Consider the following 27,646-nt stretch of genomic DNA (forward strand, 5'->3'; position numbering starts at 1 on the left):
CGCCTGGACAGATTTCACGAGTCTTATTCAGCCCAGAAACACACCCCATTCTTCAGACTGGGAAAGTAGGGCCCAGAGGTGTGCCAAAAGGGAAAAGCTGAAGCTCTGGTTCTTTTGCACTCAAGCTCAAGAAACTAAGGTGTAGCTAGGTTCCAGAAGCAGAGTGGACCCTGTTCAGCATCTCCCCAAGGAGGCCCATCAACAAGGAAGGTCTTCACAACAGCTTTGGGGAGCAAGAGAAAAGGGAACCCAAGAGTCTCAGGGAAGGGCTGGAGCAGACAGAAGTCAGGGGTCCATTCCAGCCAATATAAGTCAGTGGTGGAGACCAGGGATGCTGTGTCCAAAACGGAGAGGAATGGGCAGGGTGGTGCTGACACCCCAGCCCCATTCTGCCTGCCAGAGCTCCACTTACCAGGTCTGAGTCCCCAGAGGCCCCTCCTACTCCCTGTTTTATTCTCTCCCTCAGGGATAAGTCTGTGGCTTGGCTGGGAGCTCCAGGAACTGAGTGAGGGTGCACTACAGCTGTGGTACCCGCCACATAGCTAAAACCCGGCGGGCCATAGGGCCCCGCGGAGGAGGCCCCAGCAGGCGGACCAGGCAGCCGCAACCTCCCCACGTTCCCAGCCTGTTGCTTATTCATTCAGAAGTGGGAAAGCGCCAGCCCAGCGGCCAGCCAGTGCCGGGCTGGTCATGTAAGGCCCCCAGGCGGTCCTGTCCGTTCGTGCCCTGCGGAGAGCCTCGTGCAGCGCTGGGCACCGCCCCTACTCTGCCCTGACCCCTTGGCCTCAAAATGCTGTCATCGGCGGAGCCGTTCTGCTCTGGACAAGGCCAGGATGGACAAAGCTAAAGCCAGGGCAGGCAAGGAGCCGTCCTGTCCTCGAGGCCGTGGGGAAAGAAGCACGCACAGGGGTCCACTTTTGAGAACGTCTCTGTCCACCAGGCCTCTGCAGAGCGGCCACCATGGCTCTGGCCCGAGCCAGATGGCAGCTGGAGGCCGTGGTGTGGGGCGCCTGCCTGTACGTCCTGGTGCACGGGCAGCAGGCACAGCCAGGGCAGGGCTCGGACCCGGGACGCTGGCGGCAGCTGATCCAGTGGGAGAACAACGGACAGGTGTACAGCCTGCTCAACTCGGGCTCAGAGTACGTGCCGGCCGGGCCTCAGCGCGTGGAGAGTAGCTCCCGAGTGCTGCTGGCTGGAGCGCCCCAGGCCCAGCAGCGGCGCAGCCACGGGAGCCCCAGACGTCGGCAGGCGCCGTCCCTGCCCCTGCCAGGGCGCGTGGGTTCGGATACTGTGCGCGGCCAAGCGCGGCACCCATTTGGCTTCGGCCAGGTGCCCGACAACTGGCGCGAAGTGGCCGTCGGAGACAGCACCGGCATGGCCCGGGCCCGCACCTCCGTCTCCCAGCAACGGCACGGGGGCCCCGCCTCCTCGGTCTCGGCCTCGGCCTTCGCCACTACCTACCGCCAGCCGCCCTCCTACCCGCAACAGTTCCCCTATCCGCAGGCGCCCTTCGTCAGCCAGTACGAGAACTACGACCCCGCGTCGCGGACCTACGACCAGGGTTACGTATACTACCGCAGCGCGGGCGGTGGCATGGGCGCGGGGGCGGCAGCCGTGGCCTCCGCAGGGGTCCTTTACCCCTTCCAGCCCCGGGCGCGCTACGAGGACTACGGCGGCGGCGAGGAGCAGCCTGAATACCCGGCCCAGGGCTTCTATCCGGCCCCGGAGCGGCCCTACGCGCCGCAGCCGCAGCCCCCCGACGGCCTGGACCGCCGCTACTCGCACAGCCTGTACAACGAGGGCACCGCGGGCTTCGAGCAAGCCTATCCCGACCCCAGCCCCGACTCGGCGCAGACCACCGGCGGCGCCTACGGCGGCGATCCCCGCCTCGGCTGGTACCCGCCCTACGCCAACGTGCCGCCCGAGGCCTACGTCCCGCCGCGCGTCGTGGAGCCGCAGCCCCCCTTCCGCGTGCTGGAGCCCCCCTATCTGCCTGTGCGCAGCTCTGAAGCGCCCCCGCCGGGTGGGGAGCGGAACGGCGCGCAGCAGGGCCGCCTCAGCGTGGGCAGCGTGTACCGGCCCAACCAGAACGGTCGTGGTGAGTATGGCCCGCGACGCCCGGGGTCCCCTCTGTAGTGCTTCTGGTCGCTGGTGGACTTCTCAAGGCGCCCGTGCCCCTCCTCAGTCGTTTGCCAAAGGTCTCCCTTGCACTGCTCAGTAAGGACCCCCCCAACCCACTTATCTCCCCAGCCAATAGCCCCATAGCATCTCCTCTCCCGACCTCCCCGCAGCCCATGCCTCGTCACTGCCAGCGCTGGCCAGGCAGGTAAGGGCTCTGACCCTGGCTTTGAGGGTAGGAGGCAGAGGGACCAGCCCGGCTTTGGCAGGAGACAACTTACTGACCTGGTTTGAGGGTCAGGGAACAGAGGGAAGGAACCTTTCTCTTTGCCTTTCCCTCATTCCAATCAGGGCACCCTTTTCCACCTCTGGAGATGCCCCTTTGCCTGCCCACAGCATGAGGCAGAAAGCATCAGAAGCCGGAGTTTGCAGGGGCAGCAAGGGGAGGTGGGGCGAGTCTGGTTGGTTACTGGGCATGTGAACTTGGCCTGAATGATCAAGTTTAGAGGGGGCCTTTGCCCCAGGCGGGAGTCTAGACTAGAACCAGAAGTCCCTGGGGGGGGGGGGGGGGGGTTCTGCAAGGCCAGGATTAGAGAGACTTGTGAGACACTGGCCTGAGCACAGATTCTAGAGGTACCCAAACTCAGTCAAGATAAGTAATATCTCAATGTGTTATTTAAAAATCAAAATTAATACAAAAAAATTGTGATGAACAAAATACTCAAATTTTATTTTATTATTTTTCGATGACAGGGTCTCATTCTGTCACCCACCCTGACAGGTGTGCAGGGGCACAATCACAGCTCACTACAACCTCAAATTCCAAAGCTCAAGTGAACCTCCCACCTCAGCACCCCACCCCCACCCCAGTAGTTGGGACTACAAATGTGAACCACCACATCCATCCAAAATGTTCAGATTTTAAATAAAATCAGTAAAAGTGCTATACCAAGCCATTATGGAGACAGAGGCAAACTGAAAAATCATCAATATAGATCTTATGTTTGAAATGTGGATATTTTGTCCATTACAGATTTTTTTGCATTAACTTTAATTTTTTTTAATGTTGCATTAAATATTGCTTATTTTGCCCTCTGAGTTTTTTGGAGCTCCCTTAAATTTTGCACTCCAGGCCAGTGCCTCACCAGACCTTGTGCCTGGCCCTAGGAGAGAGTCCTACTAGGTAACTTGGACAGATCTCCCTCTGGCTTCTCAGGGAGTGAAGATATGACCTAGTTTGGGGAAGGCCCAAGCCATCTCTCTGCAAGGACACAGTGGAGGGGGCAGCCTCCACACCTGCCATTAGCAGACTAAGCTTCTGTGGCAGGTAGAAGTGGTGGGTCTGGCTGGGGCTGGACAGCCATTGGCCCATCCTCCACTGTCCTAGAATCCCCCTTCCTGCTTTTTTCCCTGAGGGGCAGTCAGCTTTTTGGTTGAGGTTTTCCACCCCTGCCCCACCTCTTTCAGGCTATAGTTAGTTCCCTCTACCCATGATTCTCCGTTCCTCACCAAGGTTGTGGCAGGTGAGGGCAAGCCCTGCAGGGCCCAAGGTTGCAAGTGCTACAGCCCCAGCCTCTCTGCTCCTCAGCCTATGTCTCCAGCCAAGCTGACCTTGAGTTAGACCACTCCTTCCACTGAAGGTCAGCTTGGGGTGGAAGGGGTGGTCTCCTGTCTCCCTGGGGATTGCTGGGAGTCCAAGGCCAAGAGAGATGAGTGTGCCCACTGGTATAGCACCTCCTCCTTCACATCAAGGGGCAGCACTCGAGTTGGGTTCTGAATTCCACTTTGAGAATCTGTAAGAGCTTAGGGTGAATCAAATGATGAATCCTTCTGTGATGTGATGAAGGATCTACCCGACCTCTGATCCTAACTGGGAACTTGATGGAAGTATCTTTGCTGCAGGGCATATTACAGCCATGCATCAGCTCCTCCTAGAGCCCTTGGAGGAGAGGACATCTTACTTAGAGGGTGCTAAACTTTCGTGGCAGCTTTTCTTAGAATGCAAGACCTCAGCATGAGGCTCAGCTGGAAGGGCCCCACCTCTGGGCAGAGAAGAAAACCGAGACCTCAAATGCCACAATGCTGGCAGAGTCAGGCCTGGGATTCAGCACCTGGGCTCCAAGCCAGTGAGTTTTCTAGGGCCTCTCTTTGGCCTGTTAGTTCTTAACCAAGCCAGCGGGTATGGGGCAGGGCAAAGCCATGTATGTCTGGAGTGGGGGTGTTTAATGCTTAGCAGGGCTTCTGGCCCCTGCCCCTCAGCCCCACAGTTCATTTTGGGTCAAAGACATTTCTCCCCAAGGCAGTGTCCTAGGTGTCAAGTTGAATGTGCTGACTTGCATTCAGTCCAGGCCTTGCCCTGAGGAAGCATAGCAGGGGGGCAGTTCAGTGCTGTGATGAGACAAGCATTGGCGGGGCCAGGGGCTTTGGGAGCCCAAAGGAGACTCCTCCTCAGTCAGGGGCAGGAATTCAGAGAGACTTCCAGAGGAGGAGGTGTCCAAGCATTGCTGCAAGGGATGGTGGTTAGCACCTTCCAGGTACCCCTTCCCCTAATCATTGAGGGCGTGGGGCAAGAGTGTGTGTGTGATGGGGGTGCGGGGAGAACAGGCTACACTGGTGCTCATGAGAGGCCAGAGAGGGAGCAAAAGTCTCTCCCATCATTGGTACCTCCCTCCCCACCCTGCTAGGCAAGGACCATGGAAAATCCCAGCCCAGGAAAGGCCAAGCCTTGTACTTGAGATCAGACCCCCAGGCCTGGTTTGGGAGCCCAAGGCAGATTCTCCAAGACTGACTTCATTCCTCCTGGCCACACACTCAGGGGTCTGAGGCTGGGCTCTGGCAGCCTGCACATGTGTGTGGGCGTGGACGTGTGCTCACAACATCGAACACATGTGAGCACCTCCCACATCCCTCCATGGGTGGGTGGTTTCCAAGTGCCTGTCCTGAGCCTGATTCTTCTTCTGGTGCCTGCACCCTCTTCCCGGACTGCCCTAGGCTTCCCTCAGTACCATGTCTTCAATTCTGAAATGAGGAAGGGAAGGGATAAGAGGAGGAAACAGAGGCCAGCGGCCCAAAGGTCACATACTTCGCTTGGCTCTCACAGCAAATGCTCCAAAAGAGGCCTGGAGGGTAGCCGGCTGGTTCCCAGTTCCAGATGTGTCCCCTGTGTCATGGCAGCTCCCATGACGTGACCTCTCCCTTTACTATAAGCAGGCTGTCCTCTCCTGGCATCATTGCACCAGCCTCCCTGTAGCCTCAGCTTCTCTGAGCTTTGGGTCTTAGTGCCAACTAGGATAGATGCCCCTAGCCCCAGAAGGCCACAGCTCTTCTCCCAGGGCCTCCACTTCCATCACCTGCCTGACTCACCAGTTTTGGCAACCCTGTGAAAGAAACATGGAACAGCCTGCTCTGCCATCCTCCCAGGGCATCTCGGTGGCTGTGCCAGCCTTGCTTGGCATGCATCCTCCATTCCTGTCCTCACATGGCCAACTGGAGGCCAGGAGAGAACAGCAGCTATCTCCTCCCTGGTCCCCTACTCCTAGTCTCTCTCCTGTTCATTCTATGTGTGGGGCAGATAAACCCCTGCAGTGCTGACCAGATTACTCCCCTGCTGAAGAAGATTCCGTCCCACAGCCTTCAGGACAAAATATAAACATCTCAGTCAAGCACTCCAGAACAAAAGAACCTCCTTCTTTTCTTTTCCTCCTCCTTCTCTCAGGCCTCCCTCCACAGCTTCCATGGGGACTCTAGTGCTGCTGAGCCTAGATGTCACATCTCCCTACGTAACAACCAAGGGTGCCCCCCCTCTGTTCAGCCACCTGCTCCCAAGAGTCCAGACTGGGACCCTCAGACCCTGAGAGCAACCCTGTCTCCCACTACTACCCCACTGAGCAGCTGAGCCTCTAGCTCACTTGGGCCTGCGCCCCAGGCTGCCTTCCTCTTATGATTCAGGGAAGAAGCAAAGCAGGCTTCCACCCAGCAAGCTTCCAGAGTTAGAGCCCTAAGGCAAAGATAATAATACCAATTTGACCATTTGCTAAAGAGCACCTGCTGAGCTTGGTGACACAATTTCATTATTCCTCACAACCTCCTAGTGAGGTGGAGATTATGGTTTTTCTGGTACAGATGAGAAACTGAGACTTAGGGAGGTGGCCCAAGGTGCCGCTGACCCAGAAAGATGCCATGCTCAACCCGTGAGCTGGGCGGGGCAGGGCACCGGCTTCTCTTGCCAGCTGGGCCTCTCTAGGCCTCAGCTCCTCCCATCTGCACGCACATGGAGAATTACACTTGAATTTACCACAAGATGATGGCACTTTACCCATCATCTCCTTTAATTCCCTGGGTGAGCCAGGTCCTGTTATTTGTCCCATTTTATAATAAGGTGACAGGCTCACTTGCTGACTTTTAGTAGTAAAACCAGGATTTGAGTCTGTGTGAAGTCCTGTCCTGTTCTTAACAACCATGCATTATTTTAAGAAGTGTCTAGTGTGTTATTGCTTATCCTGTACACTCTGGTTATTCACTTATTCAACAGTTACTTGACTGCCTACTAGATTCGAGGCTCTGGTTGTGACAGGGTAAGATGGGACAGTGGGTGGGAAACACCAGGAGCAGAGTCCCTCCCCAGAGTGGTGTTAGGGTAAAGCCTTGTCATTCTCACCGGAGACTCCAGAACATTTTCTTAATCACTCACACAGCGCTTACTAAGTGCCCGCCTCTGTTCTTGGAGCTTTATAGTTAGAGCTACCTAATCCCTATAACAACCCTAGGAGGGAGGCATCACTACTACCCCCATTTTGCAGATGACAAACCAAGGCCCTGAGAGGTAAAGTGATTTTCCCTGGTGCCAGAATCACAGATCAGCATCCCTCCTTCCTTCCCTGAAGTTATCTCAGACTGCTCCTTCATAATAAAATAGAATCTTCAGCCAAGAGAGTTGCAGAGGGGCAGACAAGCTGTGGAAACAGAGGGCCCTAGGTCCTCTTCCTGCCTCCCTGTTTGTCTATTAAGAGCCATTAAGTGCCTGAACCAACAAGTAATGCGGCAGCCCCCACATCCCAGGCAGACTTCCTATCTCTCCTCTTATCATCCACGTGCAAGGCACTTCCTCCCTTCCCTGCTGTCAAACTGGGCCATCCCTGCAAGGAGAGACAGCTCCTGTTTTAAATAATAATAATAATAATAATGGCTGATGTGTATGGAATGGATACCATGCCCAGCATTTCCCTTTCTTTATCTCATTTAATCCCCCCCAACCACTTTGCGAGATAGAAGTATAATCTTTCACCACTTTACGGATGAAGAAATTGAGGCTTGGAGAAATTAAATTGCTCACCCAAGGTCTCGAGGTTCACAAGTGACCAAGCTGGACCCAGGCTGACTGGCCATTCCATTAGGCAGCCTCACTCTGTTTTGCTCCTCAGGGAAGGATATTTTATATTCTGTGTCCCCTGTCTCAGTGTTCATTGTTCCTTTCAGGTCTGAACACCTTAATAAAACAAAATTTGGATATTTGCCTCAAGTCAGCAGGCCACACAGGGTGGTGGGAGAGCAGGGTGGGGGGCCCTTAGCACCTTTACTGACACAGGCTACTGCCAGACTTGGCCTGGGCATCCTGTCCCCTCTCTCTCCTAACTCCAGGGGTTAGGAGAAGGGGCTCCCTCCCTAGTGTTTCCCAGTCTGAGTTCACCTGACTTCCTTTTGCCAAGAATACAAAGAAAAACTCCCCAAGGCAGTGGCTGGAATGGACAGGAGAGGGAGGGATCAGGGAGGAAGTGGATGGTCCACCCAAGCCGTCCACACCTGCTTCTAATTGCTATGCTGGCATTCCTGGGGGGAAGCAGTTGAGGCTTCAGATGTGTCCCTGCCCTGGCCAAACCACTTGGTCCAGGCAGCTGGACCAAGAAGGCCTTTTTGTCTGGATTCAGGATCACAGGATGGGGGCTGGTCCTGGACCCCTCCTCTCCTTGCTGATGAGCACCCCAGAAACCAGGCACTTTAGAATCACTTGGAAATGCTGAGAGAGGTGAACAGAATGCTAGAGCAGGAAGGGATTCAGGTTGGTAAGGCGAGACCCAAGAGGCCTTTACCAGCCAAACCTGGGGAGACAACCACCCTTCCCTCTGTTTCTGAGCCAACTGGAACCATGGGTTTTCCAAGCCCAGAGCTAATTTTTTTTTTTTCCAAAAGGAAGAACTTTTTGAATCAATTTCAGCTTCTGCTTGATAATGAAGTCTGCGCTCCTGCAGGCAGATGCCAGCAGACCCTTTGTGGCGTATGGGGATTCATGTACTACACATGCCAAGGGCATCTGTATGACAGGGTCTGAGGACAGCAAGCAACCAGCAGCCAGGATGCAGAGTGGCCCCTGTCCATCTGTCTCCTCCTACTCCCAGCACCTGCCATGCACCTGTGAGATCCGGGCCAGCACGTGGGTACAGGCAAGGACAATACTACCCACCTCTGCCCTCAATGCCTCTTGCCTGGTAGGGAGAGCACATACCTTCTCCTGAGGAAATACATTCATTCAACAAATGTTTAAGTGCCTTACCCTATGCTCTAGGCACTTTCATAGAGCTGAGTGATCATTAATGAAAAGAAAGAGACAAAATCCTTGCCCTTGTGGATGTTTTGTTTTCATGTATTAACATAATAAATAGGTAAATAATAGAAGGTAGTGAGTGCTGTGGAAAAAAGTAAGCAAGCACAGGAGTATCAGGGAGGGGCAGGTTGCAGAGGTGGTCAGGGCAGGCCTTATGAAGGAGACATGTGAGCAGAGATGAAAGCAGCATATGGGGGGGCATGCAGCTCTCTGTAGGAAGTGCAAAGGCCCCGAGGCAGGCATTCCCTGGGGTTTTCAAGTATGTCCCAGTGTGGTTAGAACAGAGTGGGAGTAGAAGTGGGGGATGATAGGAGACAGGTCAGAGAGGTAATGGGGTGCTGATGGTGGAGGTCCTTGTGGGCCACCGTGAGGAACTGGGCTGTTACTTCCTGTGCACTAGGGAGCCACTGCTGGCCTTGAGCTGGGTGGCGACATTTAAACAGGGCCCCGACTGCTGTGCTGGGAGTGGACAGGGGGGCGCAGGCAGGGAGTCTGAGAAGACGCTACTGCAGAGACCTAGGCCAAGCGGGCACAGTGAAGGGAATTCTGGAGGTTGAGCTGGTGGGATTCCTCGTGGATTAGGTGTGGGGGTGAGGGAGAGGGGTCAGGGACAATGCAGTGGCATATCGCTATGCCACTGGAAGGTGCAGTTCTGAGAGCTGAAGTGAGAAGGCTTTGTAAGAAAGATAAATATTTCAGGTGACTGTGCACGGTCTGAGGGAACAGAGAGAATGCTTGAGGTGACTAAAGTGTCAGGGGAGGCTTCTGGAAGTGGGGCAGGGCACCAGACTGGGCCTGTGTAGGTTGGGTGGGCTTTTAGGGACAGGGGCTATGTTTACATGGGGAAGAAATGTACATGAGGTATCCAAAGAGGTGGCCTAGGCTTGGCCAAGAAGGGAGCTGACCCCCCAGAGGGTAGCCATGGCCATCTCCCCACGAAGTTCAACCTGTCTTCCTGTGCAACTGACTCAATTGAACAACCTGCAGACGCCTCCTGCACAGGTGAGGCATGGCTGCCACTGGACTGTCTCTCCCAGTTAGGTGGGGGTAGCAGGTGAATGCTATAAGAGGGTGCAGGGGGCTGGCAGATGGGAGGGTGGTTAAGGCTGACAAGGTAGGCTTTGAGTCCTAACGACTGTGTACTCCTGCATGAACAGAGCTGGTCTCTGTGTGTGGTTGGGGATAGGGGAGTGTAGCAGGGAATTTCAGGACAAGGGCACTGTGGGGTCAGAGGCCAGGGGTAGAAAGTCAGGGTGTACTGCTAGGGACCTGCCTGTTGATCCTTAGGGTTAGGAGTTCTAGAAGGCCAGATCACCAAAGGACTTAGCTGCCACCCTAAGACTGTTGGGCTTGATTCTGTGAGCAGTTGGGAGCCATTGAAGGTTCTGGCTCTGAGTTTAGAGCCAGCATAGCTCATTTCACTGGACTGGGATTGCCTCTTCGTGATGGGGCAAAGTAGATTCTGCGGCCACTTTGCCTGGCTGCTCTCACCAAGCAGGTGTGCTGCCACCAGGCCAGCGCCACAATTCAATGTCCTGATTATTAGATAATCATTTCCTAGGGTGAGGTGCTGCCAGCTCCCGCCCTGGAAGCCCTCTATGGCTCATCTTTATTCAAAGGCCTGCTCTGTAGAGCTTTCTGCTCCCCCACCTAGGGGCTCTTCTGGAGTCTGGCCACGCTAGCCAAAACATGCCGCTCAGCACATATTTCACAACCGACTGACCGGTTCCTGCTGGCCTTTGTTTATCCTCCAGCCCTGGGCTCAAGAGATTAGGGCTCTTTTAAATTCCACTTTCCATCATCTGCAACTCACAAGCAGGAGGCTTGGGGAGAAAGGTTTCAGGGATGAGGTTTATTGAACCCACAGAGAAAGGGAAGCCAAGAAGGAAACAGGTGAGGTGTGGGCCAGCAGTAGGAATGGAGCCTCAGGGCCCTGGGCACTGGGCAGCCTCCAGGAACCGCTAGGCAGGAGGGAACAGATTTCTAATGAAGCCGGAAGGATTTTGATCAGACGGTGGGAGAATTTCCTGACTGCTAAAGTATCGTCTGTAGAGGTTGTGAGAGGTCTTGGGCTCTTGCCCAAGGTTGGGGAATGAACTAAATAGCTCCCAAAGTATTTTAATCTCCAGTTTTATCAATCCATCCAATCTGTACTCAAGGGCCAGTTAGTCCAGTCTCCTTTATCGTACAGATGGGGAAACTGAGCCTTGGAAAGGGGACTAAAGAGATTGGACAGGAGGGTAAACTCACCATGGGATGGCCCCTGTTGGATCCTGCTAGGGAATGGGCAGATGGCCATTGTTCTGGGGCTCCCAAGAGCTGGCACAGGAGCTGTCAGCATCTCCAGACCCAGCCTGGAACAGGAGAAAAGGGTGAGATTGTCCTGTGTACAGTGGCCCCAAGAGTCAATGTGATTGGTTCTGTCTGCTGGGTCCTGGGGCCCCCACAGAGGAAGATCCAGGGCAGAGGCAGGACGCAGAACATGAGTCCTTTCCCTTGAGGTCTGTGCCTTCACTGTTCTGGAGGGTCTGTGTGAAGGGGCCACCCACAGCCAGAAGGCTCCCCCAGGCCAGTGGCTGGCTGGCTGCCCACAGAAGGCCCTTGAAGCCTGATTCTCTCACATCAGCCCCTCCCAAGCTGAGCAGCCCGGCTTTGTCCTTCCCAAGGGGCTTTGCTGCCCCCAACTCAGTGTCCCTGCCATCCCAGCCCGGGCTCTGTGCAGCCTGAATCCCTAAGGTCAGCACATCCCTTCTGGGGAATGGCACTCCCTGGGGGCCAGCACAGGGCTCCTGGCCTCAAGGAGGGCAAAGGACAATTAGAAGAGGACACGTGGAAGCTATCAAACCTGAAGAGAGGCACAGTCAGCCCAGGGCCACACAGAAAGTCTAAGACGGAGTAGGAAAAGAACCCAGGCACCTGTCTCCGTCCTGAAATGGAAGGCAGGACCCTGATGGTGACCAGGGCCTCCTCCCTGGGTAGTCTGAGCAAGACCACTTCCCAGGCCCTGGGTGATCAGACCCCTCACCCCACTTCCTGAGCGGGCTGGAGATAGGCCAAGGAGCTGGCTGCATATCCTCACCAAGGCCAGGAGGGGCAATTTTGTGGAGCAAGGAGTCACAGGCGATCTGGGGCGTCTAACACATGAGACTGGCTAAGTAGGACATGGCAGATACACGCTGTGAGATGCCATTGAGTGATGACAGGTCGGGAACTAGATAGACTTAAAAGTTTACATTGACTGCAAAGCCAGGAAGCAGAATGAGATCTATAAGGCTATCATTTCTACCCTTTAAAAATACATACGCACATCCAGTGCATGGCAGATTTTATACAGACAACACAGATGAGGGCACGTCTGAGGGTCAGGGGTGAAGATGAAGGTAAAAAAAATTTGATAAAGAAGCAGGCCTTGTGCATACCAATGATAATGGTTAGTTTGCTTTGAACTGAGAATTATGGTTAATTCAGTTCTCTGCATTTATAAAAACAGGAGTCTCTGGGGAAAGTTCTTATTAGAACCCATTTTTTTTTAAGAGTCTCTAGTTCCAGGCCCAAGGGTTGGATGACTATATATGCTAGAAAAAGAGATGCCAGTCCTTTCACAAAATTATGTTGCCAGGACTGCTGGCTCCTGCATTTGGAGTAGGCCAAAAAACCCTTTTTCCAGGATCTCTCTTTAAAAATGTACACTTTTGAGGGCAGGGGTCTGATCACACAGTCTAGTTGTAACTGGACTTCACCCAACATTGGCCACCCTGTCTGGAGGGCCTGGTTGTATACCGGGCCAGAAACAGCAGACCAGCCTTCCCTATCCCTATATCTCCACACCCCCAAATGCCTACTCAAGCTTTCCTCAGGCCCCTCCCAACATCACATAACCCCCTACCTCCAACCCTGCAGAGGGGCTGAGATTCCAAGCCAGGCTGCTGACAGAATGTCCCCTGGGAGAGCAGCCCCAGAGAAAGAGGCATTGTTCCTTCCTGGAAAAACATACCAGCCATGGGAGGGGACCTGCTATTGCTTTGGACAGGACCTCAGCAGGGGATCCTAAGGGTGAGGTGGGGGGACCCAGACTGGCTGTTCTTTTCCAGCAACTTCCTCCCAGAAGAAGGTGCCTCTTGAGCTGCTGCCTCCCAGAGCACTGAGGATATGACAGGGGTGGAGCACGGCAGGACAGGGAGGGAAGGGCAATTGAGGGGAGGCACAGGAGGCCCCCATGATCAGAGATGAGGAAAGAAGAAATCTGAAATAATGGTTAGAGTGATCCATTTGAATTCTAGAAAAGGTGTAACTAATCTAAGATGATTAAAAAGCAGTTTGGTGGTTTCCTGGGGTTGTTGAGGGGGTCAAGGGATGTATTGGGAAGGGGCAGGAGGGATGATGGAAGCAATCCGGATGTACCCTGATTGTGGTGGTAGCTACATGGCTTTATACATTCGTTAGAACATATCAAACTGTACGGGTATAGATTATAACTCAAAAAAAAAAAAAAACTCAAAAAAGTTTACTTTTATAAAAAGAATGACAAGAGTAGTCCTGGGAGGCAGTTAGGAGCTAGTGTCTCCTCCTGGGGCTGCCCCTACTCACTGCCTGACTATGGATAAATTCATTGCCCTCTTTGGGCCTAGTTTCATCCAGCACTTCCAACGGTGTTATGAGCCAAGGTGTCTTGATGGACACTTGTGATTGCTCGGAACAGTCATGTATTATGCTGGTGATCATTAAAGAAGCTCTCCTGGCAGAGGCAGAGGGGGCTTGGTCAGGCAGTCATCCCCAAAGCAAATGTTTCTGAGCCCCATGGATTGCCCTGCTGAGGAGGCAAGTGGGACTCAGGCCCTGCCCTTAGAGAGCACTGCCTAGAGGGAAGGCAACACCAGTAATACGATGAAATCCAATTGCAGATCAATACAGGATGGAGTAATGAGGTAAGAGAAGTATGTGAGACCTGAGATGTCATTGCCACTCAGGGAAGACGTCCTAGAACAAGAGGCACCTGCCTGTGTCTGAGATTCCTCAACAGGAAGAGGGAGAAGCCCGTCATCTATGGCGGAGTCAGGGCTGCAACTAGGAACAGCAGCCCCAAGTTGTCTGTCCTCGGTCTCACTCTGAATCCCCACATGTGATACACAGAATTGTCCTTCCCCCGTAGCCCTCGAGCTCACAGAAATCCTTGCCCTACTCAGTTTCAATCAAAAAGGATCAAGGATGTTAAAGCAATTCCTTTTTAAGCCTTTTTTTTTTTTTTTTTGTGAGACAGAGTCTCACTTTGTCACCCTTGGTAGAGTGCCATGGCATCACAACTCACAGCAACCTCAAACTCTTGCGCTCAAGTAATCCTCTTGCCTCAGCCTCCCAAGTAGCTGGGACTACAGGTGCCCACCACAATGTCAGGCTAGTTTTAGAGATGGGGTCTCGCTCTGGCTCAGGCTGGTCTCCAACTCGTGAGCTCAAGTGATCCACCTGCCTTGGCCTCCCAGAGTGCTAGGATTACAGGCATGAGCCACTGTGCCCGGCCCTAAGCCTTTTTATTTAAGTGCAGAACGTTAGTGCATCATCTCAGGACAAACAGCAATGAAACTGAAATTCAGAAATATTGAGAGGTATCAGGCCTCAGTCTATTGGCTTCCATCTGTGACCAGGGTCAGACTGTATGTGACTAGAGTCAGAGCTCAGTGTGTGACCAGGATTGGGGCTCAGCATGTGACCTGGATCAGTGGGCTCAGTCTGTGACCAGGGTTAGATTTCAGTGTGTGGCCAGAGTCGGGGCTCAGTGTGTGGCCAGGGTCAGAACTCATTCTGTGACCAGGATCAGGGCTCGGTGTGTGGCCAGCGTTGGGGCTCTGTGACCATGGTCAGAGCTCAGTCAGAGGCCAGGAACAACATGGTCCTCACAGGCCCCACCTGGCCTTTTACTCAGCTGGCTCTTCCAACTTCCCTGGATTGCATAGCCATCTCTAGAGAGGAAGGGTCAGGCCAGAAAAGCTTTGTGGAGCCATCTGTGCAGTATTTGTTGAAACTTAGCCTGGGGTGGGGGCGGCAGGCTGTTTGGTGCCAAATGCTGGGTCCCATGAGGCCTCAGGCCCTGCTGCCCGACCCTACACTTTGCTGAGGGAAAAGACCATTCCTCTTGTCCTCACCACCACCCCCTGCCCAGGCTTCCGGGGACCAGTGGGTGAGAACCCGCTCCCAGCTGGTATGAGGACTGAAAAGTCCCTTGGGGAATGACTGCAAACATTCCTGGGGGCTCAAGTAACAGTGCCTAGGCTGGCCAAGAAGTCCCCCATCAGCCAGGAGCCACCTCATCCTCACCCACCCTGTCTCCACACTGTGTCTTCATTCCCAGTAGGTGAGGTCACTCTGGCTGCCTGGACCAGGCTTCCCAATGAACCCAAGCTCCATGGAGAGCAGGGCTAGGGCCTGGGAACCTGGGGGGAAGGGTACAGGCTGACGCTTCTGTAATAGGCTTAGAAGCCAGGCTCGCCCTACCTCCGCCTCGTCTTATGGACCTAAAAGCTGATGAGAGGGTCTTGGCAGCAAGACTCAACCCCTCACCACTCAACTCCCTGTAGCTTGCTGTCATCCTTCCCCACTTCCCCAAGAGCAGAGGGCTAAAGAAACTAAGAGGAACTTACAGCCTCATCCCATCATTTACTTGACAGATCCCTGAGGCTAGAGAGGAGAGGGGACTTTGATGCCCCAGGCCCACTTCCCTTTGAGTCAGAGACTGAGCTGGGATAGAGCCCAGGACCCTGGTGCCCCTGCCCACTCCCACCCCACCTGTGAGCCTGCATTCCTTTATTCCAGTGCCAGGTGGGATCTGGACACCAGACTTTTGGTTTCTGCTTATTCCTGGTCGCAATTACTTGAACTAAGTAAGAGTTACTTAGTTCCCTGTGGGGAAGGTGGAGGGATCAGAGTTGGGTAGACAGACTCGGGCTCTGGCATATCTCAGGAACAAGTGATCACAGGGCTGGAACAGCCTCCAGACTTCCCCCTGGGCCTTTCAAGAGAAGGAGCCAGGGCCTCCCTCAGGTTGGAGGCCAGAGGTTGCAGATGGGGTGGTTGTGGTTGGGTCTGTGGGGCCAATGGCAGGAAGTGGTGGCAGGTGATGGGGGGAGGAGGGGCTGTGCCAGGAAGAAAGGAACCCTGAGTAGGTCCGGTTGGGCGCCCAGGCTAAGAATCCTGCCGAGTCAGCAGGCTGCTCTGGGGAAGTGTTTTCATTTTAGCCTGTCCCTTCCTGCCCTTCCTGACTCCTGTCAGCCAACATCCACCTGGCTCTGCCCACGAGCCTTCTGGGACTCACTTTTGGCTGCTGGAGTGAGAAGAGCAGAGGGCATCTAGGGACTGGTGTCCAGAGGCCTAGGGAGTAAGAACACCAGGGCATGTCTGTCACAAAATTGCTTGATTCACTGGATCCTGTCTTGAGGCCTTTGTTCATGCCATCCCCTCTGCCAAGAACACCCTTTCCTGTTCCCTGGCTCTCTAAATTCCGCCCGTCTCCCAGATCTTGTTCATGTCCCAGCACTTACAGAAGGTCTCGGTGGTTCCCACACCACAGAACCCCAGAGTGAGCTCCTGCTGCCTGACTCCACACCTGAGCCCAGGACCCAATGCCCAGGGGAGAGTGGTAGGGGGTATTTGGGGTAGGGAGAGGCCTCTGGGCATGAGTGGTGGCCAGCCTGGCCCTCTGAACATCCTTCTCTTCCTCCTCCCTCTCTCTCACTGCCCATTCCAGGTCTCCCTGACTTGGTCCCAGACCCCAACTACGTGCAAGCATCCACTTATGTGCAGAGAGCCCACCTGTATTCCCTGCGCTGTGCCGCAGAGGAGAAGTGTCTGGCCAGGTAAGGGGATAGGGGAGAGGCAGAGAGGTCGGGACAGTCCTTGGGAGTTGCCCAGCACCAGGGCTCCTGCCAGCCAGGCAGATGACATGCTGAGTGCCCGGGCCTCTCAGCATCCTAAACCTCTTCCTCTGCGAGGCATCCAGCATGGCTGGATACACACATCACTATATGATATGAGGACTTTACCTGTGCTGTGGCATTTAATTTTCACACAAGCCCTGGAGGTATGTGTTGCTCCATCATGAAGCTGAGGAGCAATGAAAGGATCTCAGAGTTTTCAGCTCTGAGCTGTCTAAGGAGAAGGTCCCTCGTGGGGAGCCCAAGAGTGCCCATAGGAGAACCCAGGGAAGCCTGACAGGGTGGGCAGGCCTGCTGGGTAGAGGCCAGGATATGGAGCCATGTCTGCAGAGGACACTTGTGGCTTTGGATGGCCCAGGCTGTCTCTGCCTAGTCACAGTGGGTGCAGTGGCATAGAGACCTTCATTATGTGTTGCACTGTAGAGAGGGGAAGGAGACCAGAAGGTGAGCACAGCCGACTGGCATTATTCATGGGTGGCCCTGCTTCTGCAGAGCCTGCTTCTGAATTCATTAGCAGTCGCTAGTCTGCTCAGTTACACATGCTTTGGGGGTATCTCCCTGCAATTAAAGAACTAGTTAGAGGTCACATTGCTCTGCTGTCTTTGTTGCTAGCAATCTGTGTTAAAGGCACTTATTTTTCTTAATTACTTGCTTTTTTTTGACATTTGAACTCTATTTATTTTTACTATCTAGGAATCCCCTTGGAATCTTAGCATTTTTCATTTCCAGAACTAGTTCACTGCCACTCAGAGTAGGAGACATCCATTGTTACCAGCCTGTAACAATATTAAGGGCTTGTACCTCAACTCACTGCTTCTTTCACTGAGAACAGTGTGCTCTTAATAATACAGTAAAACAGTATCTCAATGAATCCCCAACAATAAAATAAATAAATAAAACAGTACCAGCTGAACTAAGCAGTGTGATTAGTAACGTGGTCGGTTTACATTCTGGTGCAGGTTCCTGATCTCATCACAGACTGACAACAAACAGCAGAGGGACAGCACTGGTCCAGGGTCTACACATTGAGTACCCCTCAGTTCCCTGCTTATACTAGTCTGGTTTTGTCTCAATTGTCCCTTGAAAGGGTATAATGCTCCTGCTGAAATTCTACCGGTGACCAGGAACTTACAGCCTCAATAACAGCCTCTCCAGTTGTGAGGCATTTTTTTTGTTTTTTGCTTTTTGTTGTTGTTTGTTTTGTTTTTTTCAGTTTTTGGCCAAACTATCCCTACAGCTCCATGGAGCATCCCAAGTGCCCAGACCTGAGCTCCCAGATGGGTTGAGGAGGCAGCCCTGGCCTCTGTCCTAGAGGATCTCCAGTTCCCACTGGAGAAAGTGAGGCTTACCTGGGCCTCAGTAACAGAATCAAGCCACAGGAGTGGGATGAAAGTCTAAAGGAGTGGTTCACCGGCCAAGGGAAGTCAGAGGAGGGAGAGGTGGGCAAAGGCTGAAGCATCAGAGGGGGCTGGGCGCAGGAGCATAGCCCAGAAGCCCCCTGCAGAATTGGAGCCCTGGATGGGGAGGGCTCTCCAAGGTCATCTTGAATATGGGCCACAGGCCCGTGCCAGTTCATGCCGCAGGCAGAACCCGGAGAAGGGAAGGGACTTGCTCCAAGTCTCACCACTAATATGTAGCCAAGCTGGGCCTAGAACCTAGACCCTGTTGTTTCCCACAGTGTGCCGAGCCGAACGGAAAGGCAGGATTTAACTGAACAGAGGGAAGTAGGATGTTTTGTTTCAACCCAGACACAGACGGATTCCAAGCCTCCCCCAGACAAGGCTGAGGGCCTTACTTCCTGGCAGACAGGAGTCTGAGCCGCCTGTTGTCCAGACATACTCTCAGAGAGAGCGCTAATCCCCATAACTGGCCACCTCTCGCCTCTGGCCTTAGGACTCAGACTTTAATGAATGCCAGGGAAGTGCCCCTGAGGCCAGCTAGAACAGCTGTCAGTGGTCAGCTGCAGAGGGGAGGAGCCTTCAGCCAGCCCCGCCCCATGTGTGTGCCGGTGTGGGATTGCATCTGTGTGTGAGCATGTGCTTTTCCCCTCACTGCCGTCCTCCATTCCTCTTTCTGCCCTTCTCCCCTTCTCACACGGTTTTCCTCAGTTGGGAATTTGGGGTCAGGGAGTTGTGAGCAGGCAGTCCACATCAGACCCATGCTCCCTGAATCCAGCCCTAAAGCCATACAGTCTAGGGATGGTGGCCTGGTCACACCCAGTCCAGTGCAAGGAGCAGGTGGAATCAGGCAGTGCTGTTAGAGCTTACAGGCCTCAGGAGTCCTCTGAGAGCAGACTTCCTGGGGGAGGGGACTTGAATTGGGCCTAGGAGGTGGGGTGGGCTTTGGAATTCTAGGTCAAGCAAACAGCAAGGGCAAAGTATGGATTAGGGAAAGAGTTCTGTCTGTTTGAGAAATTGACTTTGAAGCAGGAACTCACAGTAAGTGGTATATTGCAGATCGGAGGGGCAGATGGGACCAGGAACACGAAGAGGCTTTCACCGCAGCAGCTCAAGCATGCTTCTTCAGGCCGACACCTGAGACAGCATACTTGATCAATAATTAGGGCTTCTCCCAGAGGAGGAAAGAGTTACCAGAACCTCCTGGATAGGGCTATTTTTAAATTGCCCTCTACTCTGTTGCCCAGGCTAGAGTGCTGTGGCATCAGCCTAGCTCATAGCAATCTCAGACTCCTGGGGCCTGGTGATCTTCCTGCCTCAGCCTCCTGAGTAGCTGGGACTACCTACAGGTGCCTGCCACCATGCCCAGCTTGTTTTTCTATTTTTAGTAGAGATGGGGTCTCAGTCTTGCTCAGGCTGGTGGAACTCCTGAGCTCAAGCAATCCACCTGCCTCAACCTCCCAAAGTGCTAGGATTATAGGTGTGAGCCACCACGTCCAGCCTCCAAATATTTTTCTATGTCCCTGCTCCCAGGTACTGTCTTCCACTGAGTCACCTGCAGGCATCAGAAACTTTCAGAGGGCCATTGCTAGGCCTAATGTCACTTTTGAAAGACTGTGTTGGCAGCTACAAGCCACATGGTGGAGGCCAGAAAGGAGGAGGCAGCCAGGCACTCAGGGAGTCATGGGATGGGGCAGAGGAAGAGCCTGAGCCTCTGCCATGGGGAAAGGGAGGGGAGGCAGTAAAAGGCCCTTAGGGGGAGTACCAGTAGCCAGGGCCTGGTGTGGGGGCCTGTGTGGCCCCTGATGCGTTCGGTGTCCTTGGACCCATAGCCCCACTCTGGTCCTCCCGCCTGTCCCCTCAGTACAGCCTACGCGCCTGAAGCCACAGACTACGATGTGCGGGTGCTGCTGCGCTTCCCCCAGCGTGTGAAGAACCAGGGCACAGCGGACTTCCTCCCCAACCGGCCACGGCACACCTGGGAGTGGCACAGCTGCCACCAGTGAGTAGGGTGCAGCTGGGCTCCCTACCCCCCATTAGCTCTGTGGGGACATGCCCTGGTTGGAGGCCCCAGGAGGTGCCAGGGTCCAGCTCTACAGCCTGAGTTTCTTAGAGGAACTTTAGCCAAGTCTGGGCTGGAGAATGGGACATAGAAGCGTTGGTCTTGATAGGGAATGGAAATGTCTAGAACACAGGGCATCGCCCAAGGGAGGCCAGTACAGGTGGGAGCCCAAAGGGAAGGGAGCCCTCCGAGGAGGTGCTCTCCTAGGGTGACCTGGCTAGGTGGGGAGCATCAGAGCGGGACTCGGGACAGGAGAGCCCAGACCAGTCAGGAGGCTGTGTCACAGCAGGGTCACCTGGGCCCATCCTGGGAGGCCCAGGAAAGACTAGGCCCTCTTCTCCCTTCCCCTCTCCTCTGCCCCAGACATTACCACAGCATGGACGAGTTCAGTCACTATGACCTACTGGATGCAGCCACGGGCAAGAAGGTGGCTGAGGGGCACAAGGCCAGCTTCTGCCTGGAGGACAGCACCTGTGACTTTGGCAACCTCAAGCGCTATGCGTGCACCTCCCATACGCAGGTTGGACTAGAGGGGCAGCCTCGGGTGGGAGGATGGGGCTGGGGGAGGCAGAGAACAATGCCACACTGGGGCAGGCCAAGTGTGGTCTTCTTACCAGTCCTCAGGCCACCACAGGGCCCATATTATTCCATCCTAGGGTGTCTGGATATGGGGAGAAAGGAACATTGCAATGAAGTCTGGATAGCATCATGTCCTGATTGCCTATTTGTCCACCCAAATCCATCTTTCCATCAGTCCATCCAAGTATCCACAGACTGTCCACCTATCCTGTCTATTTTATCCATTCCTCCAGTCTTCTTTCTTAGGCATCCATCCCACCCTCATTTCACACACACACCCCCCACCTGGCTATTGTATCTCTGGTCCAGTGGCCTTAGGAAGGGACAGACCTACCCTGAGCAGCTGCCCTGGGCAAGGGTCAGCAGAGAAGCACAGAGGAAGAAGGGCTCCCGACTGCTGAAGGTGGGTGTGGGGTGGTCCTGAGGAATGAGCAGCTCCCCACCCACTCCACTTGTCTCTTTTCCAGGGCCTGAGCCCAGGGTGCTACGATACCTACAACGCAGACATAGACTGCCAGTGGATTGACATAACAGACGTGCAGCCTGGGAACTACATCCTCAAGGTGTGCCTCCTGGTCTGGGCCCTCCCCCAAACCTGACGGATGCTCATGCTCCGTGTCCCCTGCTTCTGACAAAAGCTTCAGCCTCCGGGCACGTTCCCTTCTCCCCAGTGACCAAGCAGAGGCAGCCTCTGGGGCACCCCTCAAGGTTTATGCTTCCCATCGTTGCCCAAGTTTAGGCCTGAGGCACACGTAGCCTCTCTTCCCATAGAGACCCTGAGGACATTCAGCCCAGCTATGGTGATGCAGGAGGAAGCAGTGCCCTTATCTTCTCTAGAGGACCAGAAAGCAAGTAGGACTTGGAGAGCCACATGGTCCATCCTTCATCTGCAGTAGGGCAGACTTTGTGCCATCTGAGAGAGACCTCAGGTCCTCACAGGGACCCCAAAGCTGAGGGCTCCTGAGACCAAGAGTCCTTTCTAGCCTGAACCTGTCCTGCTCCAATGTATACTCACTCCATCTCACCCCTTCCCTCCGTGGGAGGACAGGTAGACACAACCCAGCTTGGTACATCTGTGCAGGCCACATCATCATGGCTTCACCTGGGGAAGCCAAGGCTCAGCCCCCTCTGTGCAGGTACAGCGAGGGGGGATCATTTTATTCCACCATACCCTTAGCCCCACTCTATGCAAAAGTTCAGCCAAAGGAGAACAGTGAAGTCGGGCTCGTGGGCAGCAGCTCTCCCTGTGGAAAAACGGCTGGCATAGAGAGCTATTCAGATCACAGTCACCAGGGCCAGTTCCCTGTGGCCCCATCCTGAGCCCCTCTCTGCGGGCACCATGCGTGTAACCCTGCTGGGTCTCTTCCGGGGCTGGGGTTGTCCAGCGTAGTGTGTCCTCTTCCCTCCCTCATTCACCCACTCACCGAACATGCACAAAGACCCTGCTGTTCTCGGCCCTGGGCACACAGACCACACGAGCAGCGCACAGCTCCTGCCTCTCAGGAGTGCACTAGGACTAGGAAGTAACATCCTTGCATCTCTTCTTAAACGTTCTGTACATAATGCCAGCCCCTTTCCCAGTTGATCCAGCTTTTTAAAGTGTGTCCCCAAAGTTCCTTTTCAAACAAAAAGCACAGGTTATGCCTGGGCCATCGTCTCATGAATGTTGGGCACCTCAGTGGGCCATCTGCACAGGGATGCCTGGTGAACGCTGTGAACCTCAGGGGCAGGGAGGCTGGGCATTGAGTTCCCCCTCAGCTCCTCATTACTGCCTAACCTGTGACCTGACCTCTCTGGCCCCATGTGTCCTGTGCAGAGCCTGTCAGGGCACAGGCTCTGGCTTTGGGGAAGCTGTGATCATCTGATAAGGGGAGTGGATGATGTGTTCTTGAACTCCAGCTGCCCCTTCTTTCCTCCCCATGTCTCTCTAGCAGTGTACCTCTGTCTCCATGTCTCTTGGGCTCATGTCATCTTTCTCCATTTCCCTGTCTCTCTCTCTGTCACCTCTGTGTCTGTCTGTCTGTCTCTCCACATCCCCTCCCTCTGGGTTTCCCTTCTTCCTCAGGTGCACGTGAATCCAAAGTATATTGTTCTGGAGTCTGACTTCACTAACAACGTGGTGAGATGCAACATTCACTACACAGGTCGATATGTTTCTACAACAAACTGCAAAATTGTCCAGTAAGTGCTTGCCTACCACCCTTCTTGCCCCAGGCCCTTTCCTGCCTGGGGGAAGGCCACCTGAGATACCTAAGATGCCTGCACTTTGGATTGCCCTTTTGGCCAAACACAGCTGCGGCTGGGCCCAGCCGAAAGAGCCTTGTCCATGCCAACCCTAAGCTGAGTGCTCCTGGTGGGGCTCAGGCTGGGGTCTGATCACATGAAACTAAGAGAAAGAAGAGTAGTTTGGTGCAGGTGCTTGGGCTCTGTAATCCCAGTTCTGTGACTTTCTTGCTCTGTGACCTTGGATAACTCACCTTACCTCTCTGAGTTACTTTTCTGAACTATCAAATGGATACTTCTCACATAGTCTTGGGATGAGGGTTTGCAGGACTTGTATCTGTCTGTAAGAAATCAAGCACAGTGGCACTCAGTGGGCAGCAGCTGTGATCATTAGTGTCTTTATCAAGTAGATTGTATTAAACAGTCCCAGATCAGAAGTGACTCTGGTTGGAATGAGCTGTCATCAGTCCCTCGGTCCCCCTTGTAAAGGAAGTCAATAAAATCTGGGCTCAGGCTTTTGGCACATGGCTGCTGGGCAGGGTCCTCAGCTGCTCCTGTCCTGAGCTGGCTGTCCTCAGTCTCTTTCCTGATTCTTCAAATGGAGTACTTTGCAGAGGGACCCTCTGTTTATGAGCTTACAAAGACCCCCACCCCATTCCATGTGAATTTAAAATGTGCAGTCATATCAAACCAACTCTCTTCCTTTTTTTTTTTTTAAGTAGTCCTAGAGCTTAAAGCTTTAGTACATCAACTAGAAGATAAGTGGTAGAGATCCCAAAGCCCAGAAGACGTCTTTCCCCAAAAGTGTATGCTTATTAGTGGATGGAATGTGTGAGAGATTAAGCCTGTCACTAGAGTCAGGCTCAGTGTGTGACCAGTGTGTGACCAGGACAGGACTCAGTGTGTGACCAGCTCAGGGCTCAATGTGTGACCAGGACAGGGCTCAGTGTGTGACCAGGACAGGGCTCACTTTGACAGCTACTGCCACTAATCTACTTGATCACAACATGCCATCACTGACCATGAGTATTAAAAATGAGAACAGCAGCCTCTAGTTCAGTGCAGAGATTAGGTTCCTCATAAATAGAATTAACCAAGACACAGAATGTGTTTGAAACGACTGACTCATGCTCTGGCCCTGGCAGTTTGGCTCTTTGTGGGTCTGGGTCTCTAATACTTCCCTGCTCCTCAGGGCCTGTCTCAATTAGTCATTCAGAATTCAAGGGTCACTGTTGTGGCGGGTACCTGTAGTCCCAGCTACCCAGGAGACTGAGCAAGAGGATCTCTTGAGCCCAAGAATTTGAGGTTGCTGTGAGCTATGATGACACAGTACTCTACTGAAGGCGACAAATTTAGACTCTGTCTCAAAAAAAAAGAATTCAGGGGTCACTTCAGCAGTAGAGTCAATTCTAGGGGAGGAGGAGGAGGAAGGCAGGCAGGGGTGTTCAGTAAGCAAGGGAGGCTGCTGGGAGCTAAGGGAGGCAGGGAGCTGGGAAAGGGGGATGAATACCGCATCCCTCATCCCATGCCAGCTGTGCAGGCAGCCACAGGGCTCTTAGCAGTCAGAGAAGCGGCCCTCGCGGCTCCCTCCAGGCCTGTGGGCAGCAGCAGAGGCCAAGGCCCTTCCTTCTGAGAGCTCTTTACATAAGTACTTGGAAAGGCCCAGGTCTTATTAAAGCATCTCCATGACTCTGACCGCAGGCAGGCGGCTGGGCCAGCATGCACAGGAAGCTGGACAGAGCGTTCCCAGAAAGGCCACGGGACTGACGCCTGTGGGTTTCCATCATGTTTCTGAAGAGGAAAAAGGAGGCTTAAAAAAAGTATTAAGTTAGAAAAAACAAGAAAGTATTTCCACATAGTAGCAGCTCTGCTAATGGCCTAGAAAACAATCTGGGACAATCTCTGGGAGGGGGACATGCCAAGACCACGCTCTAGGTGGGTGGGAGTTTTGGAGCTGGGCTGAGTGGTTGTCCCCTTGCCGCTTCGCTCAAATTCCTGAGGGAAGGGGAGGCCATGCCTGCTCTCCCACGGAGGATCGGGGCTGTGGAAGCCCTAGCTCGGGGCACCATTGGGGCCCTACCTGGCAGCCCACCATTGACCTGCTCTCTTTCTTCCCTCAGATCCTGATCTGCAAGAGGCACAGATTGCCTGCCAGTCTACCCTCTTCCAAAGCAGGCCTTGCTCTACCGTCAGCCTCCCACCAGGGGGCCCAGCCCCCCAACCCACAGGCAGGGGCAACCTTTCCTGCCGGCCTCAGGGAGCGAACGTGGACCAAAACCACAGGGATTCCGGATGCTAGGCCCCATTTTGTACTTAACTTTTCTCTACAACATTGTTTTGTTGGTTGTTGGTTTTTATTTTTTATATTTTGGCCATACCACAGAGCAAGATTGCCCAAGTCTGGGCTGAATAAAACAAGGTTTTTCTACTCTGTGGCTCTGTACATGGTCTGCTGGCTGGCCACAGCTAAGCTGGGCCCAGGGGACATCCCTGTGCTTCATCTTTTCCCTTCAAACCTGGAAGGGGCATTCTCCACCCTGTCAGGACCACAGCTACCTCCACGGTGTCAAGCCCCTTGTGGGAACCCTGCAGGGTTCAGCATGAGGGCCAGCCCCCTGCATAGGAAGAGGGCCACATCCCCCTGAATGTGGGCCTTCTCAGCCTGCAGCCTCACACTCTGCTAACACCATGGAATCCCCCACCCCATGCAGTCACTGCCTCCACCAGACTTTATAATCCCTCATCTCCTAAGTGCTGGACACTGTGCTGGGCACACACAGGAGCATTACAGTCCCTGCTGCCAGGGAGCTCACAGCCACATGGGAATGAGGGTGAAGGCCATACCTAGTGAGACAGAATTTGGAGGGCACTGGGAGCCTTCACATGGGAGGTGGCCTCCCTCCAGGAAGGGTTGGGAGAAAAGGGTGGCCACAGCTAAACCTTGGGTTTCATCCTCAGACTTGGTCCAAGAGCCAGGGCTAGACCTCCTACTCATTGGCTGTGTGACTTCAGGTAAGTTAAGCTACACCTCTGAGCCCCAGTTTCTTCATAAAAAAAAAAAGGGGGAATGCCTTCCTGCATGGCCTACACGCTGATGTAGTGAAGCAGTGATACAGGCACCTCTAGATCACTGAGAGATTTGTACTCAGAGATTCTGCAAGGAGAAGCCCCCACCCCCACCCTCCTTTGGCTCTACCCCCCACGCCCCTTGTGTCAGAGTCCCTGGCAGCAACTAGGTCTTCTGTTGAGGTGGAGAGGGAGGGCTTCTTGGAGCTATCATTTGCTTCCATAAGAGTTCTGGCCCCAGGCTTCCTGGATCCCTGGGGCCACTCACCAGCCTGGGCAGCAGAAGGGTGAAGGGGCGTGGCTGCAGCCCCCTCCAGAATTTAACTCTCTGCCACGCTTACACTGGGGCTGGGCCAGGGCCAGGAGGATTGAGCAGGAGCATGGACACAAGCCTGCTGTCCAGAGGTCACCCTTCTGCTGTGCCCCTGCCCATGTGCCTCAGAGATGCTGTCCTTACTGCAGGCCCATCTCTCCTTTCCAGATGCCCCCAGTAGTGAGCAAGGGAAGTTCAGGCAAGGTTGCCAAATTCCAGACTGTCAGGAGCACCCTCTGAGGGTGCACTGAGGTGGAGTCAAAAGTCCCCAATTCCTAGGAGGCCACAGGCAAGTTTGAGGCAGACACGTGCTGTAACTCATGTCTCTAAGCCCGAGGCTGAGGCCAGATACCAAGTGTGTATGGTTTTGTGGGGAGAAGCTCTGTACATCCAGATGTTTTTGGGGGCTCAGGCCCAAAACACAGCATAGGTGGGAGGAGAGAGCAGGGCTGGCTTTTCCAAAAGGAAGTACTTAACAAACTGAGGCATTGGGGACACACACAGACTCCCAGACATGGTGTTCCTGTGTGCATAGGGACCCTCAACCTGGAGTTCAAGTCCCAGGGGGCTAGCAGATGCCCAGGGTTGCTCTGGGGGGTGGAGACACCTGGGCCGGTCTCCACATGCTGATAGGACTCTCTGAGATGAGATTTATGGGAAAGGGTTTCATTCCCACCCCTCAAAAAAAGAGAAGAGGCTTCCACCCAAATGGGAGTTGGCTAAGCCATGCAGGAACCCTGGGTAGCCCTCGCCCTTCCTTGCAGCCCCACCTTGGCATCTGAACATCCTGTTAGTGCAGTCTCATGGCACTGCCCCAGGTGGGGAGGCTCCTTGGGAGAGAGACGTGGCCTCTTTGCACCTAGGGGCAGAGGCTCCTGGGGTATTTTGCCTCAGTGTAAGAAGGCAGGGTCTATGCACTGGGAATGGAGAGAGAAAAGTTAGCAAAGATGGCAGGGTCCTGGCAGGTGTGTGGCTGTCAGGAGGCACTGGGCTGAGTAGGAGGGACAGGGAGAGGGGTGCTCTCCCTACCTTAGCCTTGGTCTCTTGAGGTTTATCTGGCTGTCACTGTGTGGAGAAGCAGCCTGCTCTGTCCTCACTGTCACCTGGCTTGAACTTCTCACTAGTGCTTACTGAGGGGAGGGGATCACCCTACCCCTAGCCTGACCCAGGTGTGTGGGGTCCATAGGAGGCCAGGTCACATGACATAAAGTCAGGCCCCCTCACCCTTCCATCTGTCCCTTCAAGTGCCAGCTTAAACCCAAAGTCCTTACAGTGTTCCCTAGCCATCACCCTCCCAATTAAACTGAGGTGTGCTGTGTGGCATGCCCCAGGGTTTCCCATTCCACCCCTGCTATGGGTACACAAGGG

At 54.1% G+C, this 27,646-nt stretch overlaps 1 protein-coding gene across 1 annotated transcript; it reads left to right on the forward strand.

The window, feature by feature from the left end:
- The first annotated feature begins 504 nt into the window (after positions 1-504).
- On the forward strand, positions 505-25,327 carry LOXL1 (lysyl oxidase like 1). The gene is made up of 7 exons (XM_053594423.1): positions 505-2,098; positions 16,452-16,560; positions 19,900-20,037; positions 20,461-20,617; positions 21,144-21,239; positions 22,742-22,857; positions 25,020-25,327. The coding sequence occupies exons 1-7, from the start codon at positions 961-963 to the stop codon at positions 25,024-25,026; spliced, it is 1,761 nt and encodes a 586-aa protein (XP_053450398.1). The 5' UTR covers positions 505-960; the 3' UTR covers positions 25,027-25,327.
- Positions 25,328-27,646: the final 2,319 nt, after the last annotated feature.

This window comes from Nycticebus coucang, chromosome 6, assembly GCF_027406575.1.
Source record: "Nycticebus coucang isolate mNycCou1 chromosome 6, mNycCou1.pri, whole genome shotgun sequence".
In the NCBI taxonomy this organism is placed as follows: Eukaryota; Metazoa; Chordata; class Mammalia; order Primates; family Lorisidae; genus Nycticebus; species Nycticebus coucang.

Coding starts and splice junctions, on each gene's coding strand:
- LOXL1 (XM_053594423.1), top strand. CDS start 961: ATGGCTCTGGCCCGAGCCAGATGGCAGCTGGAGGCCGTGGTGTGGGGC. Junction 20,038..20,460: donor GAGTGGCACAGCTGCCACCA/GTGAGTAGGGTG, acceptor CCTCTGCCCCAG/ACATTACCACAGCATGGACG. Junction 21,240..22,741: donor CTGGGAACTACATCCTCAAG/GTGTGCCTCCTG, acceptor CTTCTTCCTCAG/GTGCACGTGAATCCAAAGTA.